This window comes from Maylandia zebra, linkage group LG10 (assembly GCF_041146795.1).
Source record: "Maylandia zebra isolate NMK-2024a linkage group LG10, Mzebra_GT3a, whole genome shotgun sequence".
Lineage (NCBI taxonomy): Eukaryota > Metazoa > Chordata > Actinopteri > Cichliformes > Cichlidae > Maylandia > Maylandia zebra.
The window spans coordinates 5094399-5111894 of NC_135176.1; the positions used below are offsets into that span (position 1 = coordinate 5094399).

Sequence of the window (17496 nt, forward strand, 5' to 3'; positions counted from 1 at the left end):
AGAAAGGAACAACGGTGTGTTTTTTTTCTTTGCAAGATGATGGTTATTTACCTGCCTAGTTAAATGTGAGGGATTAAATGTGTGTAGATTTGAAAATGGTAATTGCACATGTACCTACACAAGGGTTGTTTTACTCAATGTGGTCCTCCGATTGAACTTATGGAGAGAACGTGATCTGACCTTGAACCAACCAAACTTACTATAGAGCTTCAAAATACACAAACTGTAGCATTGAGCTGTAGAACAATAGCCATAGCCATAGAACAATGATAGAAGCTTGTAGATGAAGACTAGGGGAAGGGCAATATGGACGATAGATGACCTCCGCAGAGCCACATATTTCCAACAAATCTTAAATTCATAAAATTATATAGAGAAATACAACGCTTATGGAGCATATCTTGAAGGGTCATTTTTGTCTGGCTATGCTTTTGTATGCATTATGGCCCCTCATTCAAATAAATGTCACATCACTTGAAATATAACATCACATTTCTTGAAGATACTGCATCCAAGATTACCCACTCCCAGATTACCTTTTGCATGTGGAGGCAGCTTTGTTTTTTATGTATTAAATAGCAGTCCTTTATTATCTTTTATCCTTTTTTGTAAATATCTCATCTTATCTTTTTATCTTTATATTTTAATCTACTCTGATTATTTCATAAAAAGAAAAAAGAACTGGGGATAGAAGATTCAAAGTGAGGAAATACAAACCCCACGGAGCTACAACTGAGTGCTGTTGATCGGCAGAGGTATCAGCCAATTATGGATGAGCAGAGGCTGCTGTCCTCCCCCCCTTCACCCAGTCTTGTAGAGTAGTGATCCTTGTATGCGCTGTAGTATGAGGAAGAGGGGGAGAGCGATCATTGCTTGAAGAACCAGCCTCTCTCTTTCTCTCTCTCTCACTGCCTCCCTACATGAGGGCGCCAACTAGTATTTGCAGTGAATCTTCAGTACAACCTGCAAATGGGGATGAAAAGCTATTCTGACTGACAGTCAAAGAAAAGGCAGAGGGGAAAAAAAGCAAAGTGGGCAGCTTTCTGAAAGCTTTGTTGTCGGAAGATACAAAAAGAGTGTCTACATAAGAACCAAAGAGATCAGAATCAGCGCTGTTTGGGAAGCATGTATAATTCGGTATGCTTCATCATCCTGTCATGGGTGTTTGCTGCGCTTGTGTTCCCAGGTAAGGCACCTTCTTTTTCTCCAGTTTTCCGTATGTCTTTACATGCTGCTGTTTTTTATGTGGCTTTCCTATTCCTGTCAACACACAGGTGTCCACTGTTCAGTCATAGCCCCTTTCTCTCTTGCTTTCTTACTCATCTTTGTCAATAAATTCTGTCAGTAAAACTTTTTGTAAGGTTTTTTTATGTGGAAGTCTAAAGATCAGAAATTTAGAAAAAAAATTCCTGCATTCCTTCAAGAATACTCATGCACAAAGAGCGAAAAAGTTCCCTCCACCACAGACACTTATGATTCTTTACACGTATAAGACTGAGTTGAACAGAGAATTTTTTTTACACTCACCAATAAAATTACATTTTTTGTGTTTGTTTTTTATATTTGTTCAGCTGAAATAATTAGTACATCCAAAGATTGTATGCAGACGTCAATATTTTTAATGTTTGGAGATGTTTGGAGTGGATCTGCAGTATTATTAGACTGCAGAAGTTGTTGTTGTCTTAGAGTGTCTTAAATAGCTGCAGGGGTATTAGGCAAACATGTAGTTTTTTAGTGCGTTGACACATGACACTTTCCTGTCAGCGAACCCTGGACATGGTCCCACTGACTGAACTTCCTTGTGATGTCAGGAAACGTGATGTAGTAAAATTATGTTAAATCAGCCTGACATCTCAAAATGCAAATATGCTCCCAAAGCACCTGTAGTGAGAGAAATGTTTTTCCCCCCTCAAAGGGATTATGTGAACTGGATTATGCGAGGTATTTGACAGGGGAAATATGTGATATATGACTAAGTGCATTTGCATTTTATTAAGAAAAAAAATCATTTTAGGTTCTACAACATTTTAAAGAAACCTCTCTCTGGCACACCAGAATAATCAGAATGCATTTCTTTAAATAGAAGAATCACATTACAGTTATTCATCAAATATTACTGTCACTGGCTTTACATTAGCTTTTAAAAAAGCTTAAAAAAATTTTTTTTAAACCATAGCTGAATGAAATCTGTATCTCTGTTTGTCCAGCCTCTTTGCATCCTTGTTTCCGATGCTGCCTCCCCAGCACACTGCAGAATAAAAAAGCAGATTTGCCACCACAGACCATAGAACATATGCAGCAATTTACTGCAGATGTCAAGAGATCTTAAATGGTAGATGCAAATAGCATGAGAAAAGGTTTATGTCAGAATGTTAGTTGAGATAAAAGGGCAGAGATTTCTTTCACTGTGATATGTTTTAATCAATATCTATTTTTAGATTTCATCTGACAGGCACTGCTCGCCTCACTTGCCCTGATGTTAATTGGATTATTGTGTATGTGGAAATAATGTAATACATAAACAAACAAGCAACAACAAAAACAACAACAAAAAGTGTGTGTGTGTGTGTGTGTGTGTGTGTGTGTGTGTGTGTGTGTGTGTGTGTGTGTGTGTGTGTGTGTGTTAAAAAGATACAAATATAAATATAAAAAAATACATCATTGCTGATATGATATAGCTTTACTGGATAGTGCATAAAAAACAACAACAACAAAAAACTCATCCCACAAACGCCCCCCACCATACTTCTTTCCCCACTTTATTCATCCAGAGCTGGGTTTTGCTGAATATACATGTCTTTTTAAAGTATTGCCCTGGTTCAATTTCATATGTATTCTCTACATACCCGTATCAGAATCAGCTATTTGACTGTCAGTATTGATAGAGACAGCTATGTTGAATTTGAAAAGTGTTGTGTTGTTGTGTTTTGGTCAGAAAATTGTTTACAGAATTTATGGTATGTGTGTGTGTGTGTCACTGTGACTGTGTGAGAGAGGATAGTGTTACATTATTAATATGCCTTGCTGAAAAACTCATTCTGTTGCTGGCTTTGTTTACTTTTTTTTTTTTTTTTTGGCTGAAACTATCTGGAACGTCACTCTTTGAACCTGTGATGACTATCTTTGCATTTAGATTGAGCGAAAAACTGCAAATTCTGTCTCGAATTCACCAAAGATCTAAAACCGTTTCTCAAACTCACACAGCAATCCTGAAATCTCTTCTTTATACTATTTCATGTCATCATTAATCCCTTTTACACATACCTTTCTTAGGCAAGGGAAATGTGCAGGGTCACCACTTGACAGCTGTGTCTCCCACAAAGTCAGTGTGGCGGGGCGCCACTGCAGGGTAGGTGAACGCACCTGCCGGGCATCCACAATCACGTCTCCCCGGGACAAAAGACTAAATGGGGTTCTATCATGTTGTTGTTGTTGTTTTTGGTGTATGGCTGGCAGCTGGAATGCTGCAGCTGAGTTGTGAGAACAAGCAACCAGGCTGCAAAGCATGAACGTGCACCCGGGTCTACTGTGGGTTTGTTACAGTCACCTTCAGTTTGAATGTCATGTATGCTCTCATAAACTGTGTGACAACTTTTTTGCGGCCTTGGAACATTTTCTTCAGAATATTCAAGTGCTCTGTAATATCCATCAGAAATGCAAGATCCTGCAGCCATTCCTGACGCTGTAATTCCATCACTTGATTTCCTTTTTTTCTCCATGAATTGTCCGATTTCCTCCGACTTTTATGAACTTTTACTTTCAAAATTTATCCAGCAGACTGGCCCACGGGCTGTATGTTTGGACACCTCTGCCACAGACCGACCAGAATGTCCTAAAAAATGTCACAAGAAGCAGCTTGATCAACTAATTTTTAATTTAATATAGCTCTATTAAGAAACACGTTTGCTTTTAACTCAATGTGATTAACTGTGTAGATCAGTGACCCAGCATTTTGAGTGGTTTTTGTATTTTAATTCCTATTTTGCTGTAGTAGAGAAATGTTAAGTTCTAGTGTTTACTGTTAGCATGTCTTAGCTATGTTTTAGGTTATCCCATCATGCGTGTTTGCTTGTTTATGTGTCATTCCCTGTTTCCTGTGTAGGTCTGTCTTGTCCTCTGTGTATGTCTCTTAAATTATGCTCGTGTCTCCCTCTGTCTCGTCTCCCTTGTGATTTACATAATCTTCCACGTCTACCCTGCTTCATGTACTTTCTCCCCAGCCCGTCATGTGTCTCCTCCCGTTGTCTTCCAAGTCCATCTAGTTTCCCTGAGTGTTCTTTCTTCCCGTTCCCTGTGTCATGTTGTGTGAATTAGTCTGTGTCTTGGTATTTCCTGTTATACTTTGACAGTGTCCCGTCCTCTGTTCAGTCTGTGTAGTTTTGCTTCCTCTGTGTTGTCAGGTCAACTCATTCCACCTTTGTCCGGCGTGTGTGTCCACTCTCCCTAATTACTCTTGCTTATATTGTTTCTGTTTTCTGCTGTCCTTTGTCAGGTGTTGTATTATCCCAGTGTCTCCCGCGTAATGGTCTACTTCCCTCGTCTTGGTTTCCTTGCATTTTGTGTGTTTGTTTTGCTTTAGTTTTCCCAATTTAGTCAATTAGTCTAGTCTTGGTTTCACATTTTGAATGTTATTGCGCGTCTCCCTCTTCTAAGTCCCTGTTAGTAAATTAATTAACTGATCACCATATATTGATTTTATGTCTTACAAAAACGTGGTTACAGCAGGATGACTATGTTAGTTTCAATGAATCAACACCCAGAGACCCAAAAGATTGAAAACCTCAACACAAATTTAATATATTATTAGACTCAATTGGCTTCTCTCAAAATGTAAAAGAATTAACTCCTAAAGCTGTTTTTGTGGTTTAAATTACATATAATAGACTCTAATTTGTTCTTGATAATGGCTAGCCCCCTTCACACAGTAAGGTTAATTATGGAGTTCCACAGGGTTCATAGCAAGGACCAAGTCTGTCTAGACTATACATGCTTCCCTTAAGGATATGTCATTTATCATGCATATTAAACAAATATGTGGGACTGCTTTCTTCCATTTTGCAATATCTCTAAGATTAGAAACATCTGCCTCGGAGTGAGGCTGAAAAATTAGTTTAAGCATTTATTACTTCTTGGATGGACTACTATAATTTATTATGTCCTAAAACTTTATTTGACCCTAACCCTACTGACAGGGACAACAAAGAGAGATTTTGGAGACAGACACCCGCTCAACCTTTAAGATTAAGCTTAAAGCTTTCCTTTTTTACAAAGCACATAGCTTGGGCTGGATCCGGTGACCCTGAAGCCTCCCTCAGTTACACTGCAATAGTCCTGTCTTCCCCCCTCACCCCAAACAGTCATTGCAAGAACGTTTTCTTTAGTCAACATTAGTTTTCTATGTTACAACTGCACATTTTTAATTGTTAAATTAACATGATTCTTACACGGATTTTTTGTTTTTCATTTATGTCAAGGCTTTTTATATTGAATTAATGAGATAATTAGAAGTATTTATGTTTACATATCAATTTCTTTTTAGTTTATTAAGTTGCCTTATGATGAACCAATATAATTGTTGCCTTTAAATAAATATATTATATATTATATTATTATATCAGAACCACTGTTTGCATTACATGTTTAGGTTGTAGTTTGACATTAATTATAATTAGTTCAATTAGTACTGTTGATTATATAAAAAAATATTAATTACAAGCGCCTTTGAAACAGTACTTTGTTAACCAAGTATCTGTATTTTGTGAGTGTTGCAGATTTACAAATGTGAACACAGAACATGTGGCTAGTTCTCTGAGAGACTCTCTCTCCATTCCGTTACGTATTGCATATGTACGCAGTGTTGCCAACTTAGCGACTTTGTCGCTATATTTAGCGAGTTTTCAGACCCCTTTTTTTTAGAAAAAAAGTCGCTAAAAAATGACGTGAAAGTGCGTATCGCTTTTACTCTCAACAAGCAGCGGGTGCTGTAACGCAGTCAGTTCTTCTTTTACTCTTATGCTATTTTGTGGATCACAAGGTTTAAAACTACTTATAAACACACACACACAAAGTAACTCCACCAGAGTGCCTATTTCGGGTCACTTTTGCCAGTCCAAGCCCGGGTAAAGGAGCAGGGTTGGAATTGTGACATTAAAAAAACAATAATTGCTAAAAGAAATTTAATTTGTAGTTCTAAATAAACTCTAAATGCATTTAGGACGTTTTTTACTCACTTTATGTCTCTTCCACGATGTTATTTCTCTCTCCAACAACATAGGTTACAATTAGATTAGCATGACCAATTATGCAAATTAGGCGATGACGTCATTTGGCGACTTCTAGCGACTTTTAGGATAGCGATTTTCCTTACTGAGGAGTTGGCAACACTGTATGTACGGGGAATGTATATCCAGTAAAGGTCGATCAATGACCATGTTGTCACATCAAAAATGGCCCCTTGACAATGCCAAACGGGGTGGAGTGGGCACGCACTCCAGAGGGAAGGGGAGCCCTGTAGAGGGATTAACTTGCTGAATGGCCTTTAAAACCCAGTGGGACAACCAAGACCAAGACAGGGGTCTTCCCTGGATACCAGAGGACAATAAACAGCTGGTCTTTCCTCCTAATCAGCCTGATGTATGCCGCCAAGGCACAACTGGGGCACAGGGGTGCCTGCCACTGAGCCACCTACCAGTCCAAGCCCTTAAGGGAAGCCGATCGTAGCTCAACTGACTGGGATAGGTGGAACTGGGACAGGGCTTTTGGCAGAGGAGCTGCGTTGGGCCGGAAGACCATCCCTTTCCTGTCTGTCAAAAATCCCTGTGGATTGCAGAATGCAGAAACTACAGGATATCATGCACTGTAGCCTTATGGGTTCCAACCCCTGGACCGTGCACCAGGAAGTAAACAGTCCCCAGCCCCATTGAATGGTGGGCGAGACTCGTGCATTGTACAGGCGACTGGGGCAGGCAGCCCTAATGCGTGGAGCTTCTCCCTCTCAGGGATAAGGCCATCAGCTGGAGCTCTGCAGGGAAGGGGTGGAACAGTGACTCACTCAGAGATAGACAGTAACGTGTTACTGTAAACCCTTTACTTTTTTCAAGTAACGAGTAATGTAAGGGATTACTATAGCAAAAAAAGTAGTTAGATTACTATTGCTTTCCCATAAGCAAGCTGCGTTACTGCGTTAATAAAATGTCGTGATTTTGTTTGTGAGAGTGTCTCATGACAATGACATAAGAATGTGCAATTTCGTGGCAGCAACAAACGTGTGTAGATCAACAATGGCTAATAATAACAATAATATGTAGTGTGGGAGAGAGTACGACTATCAGGGTCTGGGAAACACAAAGCCTTCACACTCGCGCCACTCCTCGTCCACACAAACTCCACATCAAGCATCTCCTCTAACGCTCAGGAGTCCAGGGTCACGGTACAAGATAGTTGCAGGAAACCTATTCAAAGAAACGAGGGTTACAATGAGAAACGACTGAATTCTGCAGAGCCGGGCAATACTAACTGGAGTTGCTCAATATTCCAGCGACGAGTTGCTCAGCGCCCCTGCCTTAAGAAGAGCCAGCAAAAAAATGCAGAATTGCAGGTGATCAGCTGCAGGTGCTGGGGCCAAGGGTGGGAGCTCAATCTGAGCCAGGCAGAGAGACAGGAGAGAAGGAGAGCAAATCGAGCTGGAGAAGGGAGAGAAAAGACAGAGCAAAAACAAAAACATTTGTGGCCACACTGGGCCAGGCATCATGGGTATTGGCAAAAAATAAATTAAAAAAAGATTGTACTCATGTTGCCCCGACGTCAGCCAGTGCATATTGGGAATGGCATAGGCACCGATCGGTTTTCTATTGCCCATTTAGTGGAAGTAGGGGCACCCTTCGTTTGCGAGGTGCGCCTGCTGCTTGCGGTGCAGAGAGGAGGGGGCGAGGCGGCGGGGGGATTCTCTGACCGGCCGGAGCAGCATCTGATAACCAAAATAAAACAAAATAAAAACAAACCAACAAACACGAAAACACCAGACATAATACAGACTTATAATTTGCACCGATGTTTTTTTGAAATTCTATACACGAAAAGTGAGCGTGAGAGCCCTCGGTGCGCCTGCTTGCTGCTGAAGTCAAAGTAAACTTTATTGTACAAGATAGTTGCAGGAAACCTATTCAAAGAAACGAGGGTTACAATGAGAAACGACTGAATTCTGCAGAGCCGGGCAATACTAACTGGAGTTGCTCAATATTCCAGCGACGAGTTGCTCAGCGCCCCTGCCTTAAGAAGAGCCAGCAAAAAAATGCAGAATTGCAGGTGATCAGCTGCAGGTGCTGGGGCCAAGGGTGGGAGCTCAATCTGAGCCAGGCAGAGAGACAGGAGAGAAGGAGAGCAAATCGAGCTGGAGAAGGGAGAGAAAAGACAGAGCAAAAACAAAAACATTTGTGGCCACACTGGGCCAGGCACAAGGACCATAACAGTTTTAGTCTGTAAAAAGTGACAAAAACATTAGTGTCTGCTGTACACTCTACGTGGGAAGAAAACTTCTTTCTACAGCAAAAAATGAAACTTCAAATCTGAGCAGGCTGAAAGGTTTATTGCTTTATTACGTATCCAAGGAGGTCCCTCTGTCCAAAAGCAGCGGGATGGCTGAAAATCAGGGCATGTGGGGCCAGAGGGGCCACCAGGCCTTCTCCGTCTGTGTGTTTACTCCCTGGAGGCAAAGAGACCGTCCTCGCCCTCTGGAAGTAGGGCCAGATCTTGTCGACCACTTGCTACCCTGAGCTCAGAGCCATTTCCGTGCCAGGGCCCTCAACATCTCATGTTGAGAGGGGCTTAACGGAAGCGGAGCAAGGTCACCCCTGTCCCACTGCCACATGCCTGTCCTGTAAAAGAGAGGCAAGGGCCTGGGCAGCACCGCAACCGTGCTGTCCATCCCGATGATAACATGGATCCCCTGAAGTCGAGGCAGAAGCTGGTCCATGAGGTCCATAGGGTCTTGTGGACTGGGTTCTGGGCATTCCGCTAGATCAATTTGTTGGAACTGCAGGCATCCTACCCTACTGGGGAGGTGTTTGTGGAAATTAACTAGTTACTGGACTTATTCAACAGGTCCTGTTCCAGATTGGACAGGTCCCTCCACCAACTGAGAGCCCAGTGGAGCCCTTGGAAGACCACCACTGTAGCCTGTGAGGAACAGACCCAGGTTCAGTAGAGGATGTTGAATTGTTTTATGTGCAGGAGCGCCAGTGGTACCACCTGCATCGTGTTGGCCATGCAGCTCATGAGGTGTAGGCACAATCCCCAGCTGACCCGAGAGCGGAGTCGAAACTGGCCTAGTCATGGCCTGAGAACCTGTCGTCATTCTGCAGTGAGGGACACAGAGGCCGTAATGGAGTCCAGGGACTTGCCCAGAAAGGTCATGACTTGCGAAGGATGCAGCTTGCACTTCCTGGGATTTGTGCGCAGGCCTAGAGCCGGATCATGAGATACTAGCAGTGATCAGGGGTTTAAAATCCAGGGGTCTGCCAAGACAGGCTCTCCACCACATGGGTTAGTCTTCAGCAGATTAGTCTAAACTAAATCCAAAATCCAAAACTTTTACCCTACGTGTGTGAATTTCTCATATTGGGATTTGCTTCCACAAGAAATCATATTCCTCACCTTGGGTCAGTAGCGGTTTTAGATACGGGCAACACGGGCGGTTGCCCGGGGCGGCATCGTGGTGGGGGGCGGCATCATGGGTATTGGCAAAAAATAAATTAAAAAAAGATTGTACTCATGTTGCCCCGACGTCAGCCAGTGCATATTGGGAATGGCATAGGCACCGATCGGTTTTCTATTGCCCATTTAGTGGAAGTAGGGGCACCCTTCGTTTGCGAGGTGCGCCTGCTGCTTGCGGTGCAGAGAGGAGGGGGCGAGGCGGCGGGGGGATTCTCTGACCGGCCGGAGCAGCATCTGATAACCAAAATAAAACAAAATAAAAACAAACCAACAAACACGAAAACACCAGACATAATACAGACTTATAATTTGCACCGATGTTTTTTTGAAATTCTATACACGAAAAGTGAGCGTGAGAGCCCTCGGTGCGCCTGCTTGCTGCTGAAGTCAAAGTAAACTTTATTGTCATCTCCGCTACAGTCCAGTATATAGAGAGACGAGACGACGATTCTCCAGTTACAGCAGTGCAAGTGAACAAACAATATATATATGAAGAGTAAGAAAATAAATATACACTTTAGGACTCGGGGTAAAGGGATCAATAACAATTTAAAATTTACAGTTTGATGATTTAAAGTCTCACACACAACCTGTCGAAAGGGGAGGGGGGGGGCTGCTTCCACATAGAGCACATTTCATTTATAATGTTGTAAATCCAAGTCCATTATGTATTCATGATTTGAATCCTGGGTTGTGTGAAATCTCAAAAATGCACCCTAGACAAAGTGAATCTGTGAACTAAGGTGTAGGTGTGTTAGGTTATGTGGTGATCCTTGGGTTGAGGGATGGGTGTTCATACTGGAGTGAAAAATTAAAACCAACAGAAGATGGACAAGAAAAGTTCAAAGCCATCAGGTCCTTAGTTCAGAAAAAAGAGAAAAGAAGAGGAAGAGGAACGACCCTCAACCTGCTGCCCCAGCAGGTTGAGGGTTGCAGATGTTAACAGACTCAATAAACTGATCTGCAAGGCCAGTAATGTTGTGGGGATGGAGCTGGACTCCCTTAGAGTGGTGTCTGAGAGGAGGATGTTGTCCAAGATAAGGACAATGCTGGATAATACCTCCCACCCACTCTATGATGTGCTGGCTATTTACAGGAGCACGTTCAGTGAGAGACTGAGATTACTAAAAGCACCACTGAATGACACATGAAATCATTCCTCTCCTTGGCCATCTCCCTGTACATCTCCTCCGTCTAATACACTCTAAACACGTGTTTACACTACTACGATAGTTACACCCTTTTGCACATGCTCTACTGTAAAATAATACATTTCACATAAAGTTCACAAGTTAGCAGCGGTCCCCGCAAAAAAAGGTTGTCCGACAATATTTTCACGGACCGGTCTTTAAGGTGTCGCAGATAAATACAACAAAATAAAACCAGTACTGTTACCAAAAAAGAAGAAGATTTATTCATAACACACGGGAAAAGACCCAGGGACACTGAGTTAATGATGAAAATGATTAAAAAAAATTAAGACTGAAAACCATAAATTTCATACCCGAGTCTCAACTGTTGTGGCCTAGTACCAAATGAGTCACGGACCAGTACGGGTCCGTGGCCTGGGGACCGCTGGGTTAGTGATAAATGTCAATCATGTATATTTTACCTGTGTAAGATTCTCATCTCAGTAATATTCTTGATATTTATAATTGAGCGATTTGTTTATATTAGTGCTATTTCTTAAATTTGTAAACTTTGTAATATATTGTATTATTTAATTAGTTTAGTGTGTTATTGTCTTGGAGTGACTGTAACCCACATAATTTCCTTGGGGATTATTAAAGTATTAGTAGTCTGTATTAGTAGTATATGGTGGAAAAACAGTCTTGCAGTGCCTCTAAGGACCCTTCTGGCCACACACTCACCTGCTTACAAAGTGGTTTGGTGACTTTGACCAGGAGCCTGCATGCTTGCATTAGCATAACAGTGATGTGATCACAGGCACCAAAGTAGGGGAGGGGGAGGGCTTTGTAATTTCTTCTCTGGGTAGTGAAAACATTATCCAGCATGTTGTTTCCCCCGTATAGGAAATTTAATGTTTGTGTAGTTTAGGAAGCACAGTTTTTGGGTCTGCATTACTGAAATCGCCTGCCAGGACAAGGAACGCATCTGAGTGGGCCGTCTGCTGCTCACTGACATGCTGATACAGTTCATTCAGTCCTTCACTCCTGAAGAAGTCACGTTGATGAGCGATAAAGCGTTTCTTCCAATGAAAACACTACGTCCAGATGAACAGAATCAACTTTTGGGGCCTCACTCCTGTTGTTGTTATTGGAGCAAGGAAGGATATAGACAGCAACAAACAGTATGGCTGAAAATTCCCGGGGTAGGTAGAACGGTCTGCACTTTATGATCATAAGTTCCAGCAGTGGTGAACAGTGTTTGCAAGCGACAACAGCATCGTGACACCAGGCATCGTTGATGTAAACACAGAGTCCCCCTCCACAAGCCTTAACCCCTTCGGCGAGAGCTCTGTCTGCCTGGAAGCATGCTAACGAGTTGAATGGCAGTGTCGGGAATGTTATTGTTAAGCCATACGTATATACATGTGATATATACATATCACATTCGATAAGTGTTTATGCTCAACATAATTCTAAAGAGGTGCCATCTCCAACCAGACCTTTCTCAACAAGGCATTTCAGTCCAAATAGCAACTTCTCTTTGGATGTTCAGATATTAGTACCTTTTTGAATAAACTCTAAAGCGTGCTCTGTCACCTGATTTGATGATGAAGACCACTATATTTCACCATTTTTTGATGTGATTGCCTTGATATGAATAGTAGTTCCTACATTAATTCATTTAGTTCATAATCAGAATCATCACATTCTGAATTGACCTCAAGATGTTCTTCATCTTCAGACACAACTTTAATCACAAAGGAGAAGGATGGTTTCAGAGCCTCTGGGACTGTCAACCGTTAACTTCTGCTGCGCATTTTGTAAAATTCTGACAGGCGAGTATATAATATGAAGCTGTCAATTGCGAAGTTGTTAGAACTCCCTTGCAGAGAATCTTCATATGTTTTGTTCCTTTACTGCTGAGTGTTCACGCAGTGTGGGTGGAGTTTACAGAAGTGACATTTCAGTGACTCTTTAAACTATTTGTGTTTCTTTCACAGTTTTACAGCATCCTCAAAAGTATTGTAGATCATGCATACAGACGTCGTGACCTAACAGGGTAATTACTCCAGATAAACACTGGCCAGAGTGTTTAAGGTAACTTAGGGCAACTAGTTTCAAATATCACAACATATTTAAATGACACCTCTGTTTTCTTTTTTAATTTTGATGGAAACGCCTTTCGTTTCCAGTTGTGTTCTTGAACACAACTGTGCTATTTCATGAGGAGCTACATATCTTAATTGTAAAACAAATTTGTAAAGTTGAAAAAAAATGGACAGCATTTTGCTAACTGCCCTACAGAAACACAGCCAAAGCGGGCAGAATTCCACCCAACTGCCCATTTCTGCCAGACCTGACCTATACAGCTGAATGCAATCTCTTCAGGCAACAGATTAATCAGATTCAAAAAATAAAGATCTCATTAAAATAATCTGGAAGTTTTTTTCAGTATTTGATGAAGACACTATCTAGGCTTTTCAGACAGAACTCTGCTTTTGCTTTTTGGGTGAAACAGCATCCAGTTCATGGAGGCAGTGAAACAATAACATGGCCTTACAGTGACTCCATTCAGAAACTAATTACTTGCAGTTTACTAGAGTGAATGCCTTTGACGGACATACAGAGATCCTTTTGTAAAAAGCAGCACACTATTTTGTTGTTACGCAGGTCCAACACTAACTGGCACACATACAGCATTATAACTGGGGGCTTGGTGTCAAATTTACAGCCCATGAGTCACATCTGGCTGAAATGATATTGATGACTTAAAGCCGACTGAAGAACTGATAAAATTAGGAGCTGGCTAATGTGATACCCATTTTCCATTGTGGAGGACGAAAGGCCAGGCCATGCATAAAAATAAGGCTTTCATGAAAAACTGAATTGTTTGCTTACTTGGTAGCAGATAAACTTCAGTTCATCTGTTGTAAGCCAAGAGGGCAAGAAAGCAAAGTGGAGAAGAACTCAATGTTGAAAAGGTTTATTGCAAAACAACAAGTAAACACAGATGAGCATGTCAGGCGAGGGAATTCCTGGTGACTGTTTGCATTATGGGAACAGGAGGCTCCAGAGCTTTTATTTCTCTCTCTCAAAGGAATACGTTTGAGGTGAGTGTGGCAGCTCACTTAGTTAATTCAGTATTCTTACTGAATTACCTAGAGTGGGACTATTGGTTTGTTTGATACAAACCAATAGTCGACACAGTCGTAGAAAGTTTGGCAGGTGGGTGAGTTGAAGTGGTGAATTCTCTAATAATGGATTACTGAGGGAATGGACCATCTTGGTGGCAAGAGGTCGGTCATACCTACCTACATAATCCAAATTAGATTTGGACAGAGTGGCAGGGGCAGATCTAGAGGGGTGGCATGGGGTGGCTTGTGCCACCCTAGTTTTGCATATGGCAGTGTTGTTTATTAAAATAGGATAGCATTAACACTTTGAGCCCAGCAACACCCGTGGAAAGGGGAAGAGATCCTCCTGGACCCTCTTTGAACAAGACTCAGTGGTCCATCTGCATCTAAAGGACAAAGGTCACTCCTTCGAGGACACCAGTGTTCACATTTTGGACAGAGAAGACAGATGGTTTGAAAGAGGAGTGAAAAGAAGCCATTCACTGTGAATGACCCTCTTTGAACAGAGGAGTTGGCTCACGACACCAACTGTTTGCCATCTATAATCCAGTTTTGAGATCCCTTTCCCAGACGCCTTAATGCCTTCTGACCTCAGGAAATCACATGATAGGGTGGGGGTAGGGTTTCACAATGAGTTCACCCGAAACCTTGGCTGATTGTGACCTACACCTGTTTTCACATATTGCCTCGTGTGATTAAGGTAGAGGATCATTAGGGGGTCCATTGTCCCTCTTGGTGGGACACTCCCATAGGGCTTAAATCTGGGACTCTCCACCATTTGACCGTCGAAGTGAAGAAGCTTCTTGGATGAGAGGTTGAACTTCTTCAAGCAACTTAAAGAAGTCCAGACACCTTTCGTTTCCAGGCTCCTTAGAAAATGCTTTTTTTTTTTTAAGTTTTGGGAGTGCCAGCAACAAAAGCCATTGAGCGAGAGTTACACTCGAAGTAGCACAGGAATAGAGCTGGAGGGAAAGAGAGAGAAAGAGAGCCAGGGACAACAGCGTCACATTATATTAATCATTATAGTAATCATCCACAACTATTTTCAGTTGCGGATGATAAAGGATTCAGAAAGTTTATTCATGCAGGCCTATATGACAGAGAATGTGCATCTTCTTTTTGTTTTCATATTATAATTTATATTTAATTGTGTTGTGGTTTGCAGTGTTTTGTGTTGTTTCACTTTAAATTTGTAAAAGGAAAAAGCTGAAAATTTAAATAGTTAAAAGTTGGTTTTTGTATTATATGATTTATTTATTACATTTTATGTGGAGTGAATAAATAAAAGTATATTTATGGTGGCCTCTAGAGACAAAGTACGTACAAACTCCAAAACATGTTCAAAACACAACAGAAGTGCTCCAGAATGCTAGGCCCAGTGTTGAGCTTTTGTTACCTAGTGGCTACACAAGCCAGGAAGTACCAGCGATTTGGTGTGTGGTAGCAACAGGTAAATGAACATTTTTTTTTAATTTTTTGAAAATATATATGAGTGCTTGTAATACACGTATGCTTTCAATTGTGTAATTTAAGTGATCTAGGTAGCTCTGTTTTGGAAGTTCAGTTAACGCTAGAAATGTGTTTTGGAGTTTGTACGTGCTTTGTCTCTAGGGGCCACTGTATATATTTATATATAAACATATATAAATAAAACCACGTTTTTTTTTTACATTAGTAATTCCTTTTGTACATAATTTTATGTTGTTTTTAATAATAAATTAATTAAAGCAACAAAACAACCTGAAGAGCTGGTTGGAAGCCGAAAGAGTTTTTAGTGAGCCGGAATTCCCATCACTAATGGTTGTGTCAGTGAGGGTACTAATGTAGGGTACTAATGCATGTCACAAAGGCAGACTGCAGTGTAAACACTGTCTGCCGGTGGAAAACATGAGGAATAACACATGTTGTCAGGCCTGCAGGGTTTATCCCTGTGGTATGCTCAGTCTTCGGCTGGACAAATATTTTTTGTTTAGTGGCATAAATAATTTGTGGAGCATCTTATTGTGACTCCTGATTGTTCTCTCATTTTATTTATACTAGTATTTTTAAATTGTTGTATATATTTAAAAAACATCCATCCATCCATCCATTCGCTTCCGCTTATCCTTTTCAGGGTCGCGGGGGGCGCTGGAGCCTATCCCAGCTGTCATAGGGCGAAAGGCGGGGTACACCCTGGAGAGGTCGCCAGTCTGTCGCAGGGCTAACACATAGGGACAGACAACCATTCACACTCACATTCACACCTAGTGGCAATTTGGATTATCCAATTAACCTATCCCCACAAGCTGCATGTCTTTGGACGGTGGGAGGAAGCCAGAGTACCCGGAGAGAACCCACGCAAACACGGGGAGAACATGCAAACTCCACACAGAAAGACCCCGGCCTGATGTTGGAATTGAACTCAGGACCTTCTTGCTGTGAGGCAACAGTGCTAACCACCGTGCCGCCTATATTTAAAAAACAAACAAACAAAATGCCAGATGCATTGGCTGCATTTTTAGATAAATAATTGTATAAAACTTCATTGTGTGCATAGGTTTTCAAAATTTACAATTTATCTTTGCATTTCAAGTTATGAAAATAATCTACTAAACATTTCTGTGGTTTTTACAGTAAAAATATAACTACTAATATGATTATATATATTTTTGTGTGATTTCAGGTCACTTGTGTTAATACAGTATGCCAGTGAAAATAAAAGCAAATTCAGATATGTGAGGTTGAGCTGAAAAGAAGGATACCAAGCAAGGGAAGTGAAAACAAAAACATTTGAAGGTGAAATATAAATGTAAAATCAAAAATAGTAAAAAATGGCCCATCATATTTGGGGCCTCAGAGGGTTAACCCAACAAATCATGAAAAATTAGGTTACATTTTTATTCATGACAGTGCCAATTCCTGACTTTTGTGTAAATTTAAGCATGTTACAATTTAATTTTTTCAAACAAAAAAAGCATGATATGTAAGTTAGACTCGTGTTTGCAAATGAAATGCCCCATGTTGTGCAGGTTTCTGGATTTTATACTTATTGGTAGTGGTGGGCGGATCAATCCAAATATCGATAGTATCTATCCCAAGTCGGGATCGGTATCGGATCGATACTAGCCTGGTTAGATCGATTCTTTACTTTGAGTTCTGCTTGTTTGCTATGCTGTGCTTTTGGCAAAAACGAAACAGCCAGGTCGCTGGACTCGCTGCTCCTGTGTCAGCGGAGAGCAGGCACTTTGCTCCCCCCCACCCCCCTCTTATGTTTCGGTGTTGCGCCGACACGTCACGTGACTTAGACATTTTCGGGGTTATTAAGTTGTTTACATATTAATTATATTTTTACCAATTGTTTTTGTTGTTGAGAATTTTAATTGTAATTTTTGTATTATAGTTTATCAACAGTATTTGTTTTAATTTGTTTACTGGTTTGCGTGCACTTAAGATTAACAAAAAAAAAAAGATCGCCACCACGGCATTTTCATGCTTCGCCGCATCATTTATTCTTACAATAATCACACGGTTGCTGTAACTAC

The 17496-nt window shown here is 41.1% G+C and overlaps 1 protein-coding gene across 1 annotated transcript in view; it reads left to right on the top strand.

Annotated features, from left to right (window-relative positions):
* Positions 1-899: 899 nt before the first annotated feature.
* The window catches only part of opcml (opioid binding protein/cell adhesion molecule-like), a 436850-nt gene continuing 420253 nt past the window's right edge, over positions 900-17496 (top strand). Inside the window, exon 1 of the mRNA XM_076888930.1 lies at positions 900-1186. Within this exon, the coding sequence (XP_076745045.1) occupies positions 1126-1186 (61 nt within the window). The 5' untranslated portion in view covers positions 900-1125. The remainder of the gene's footprint in view (positions 1187-17496) is intronic.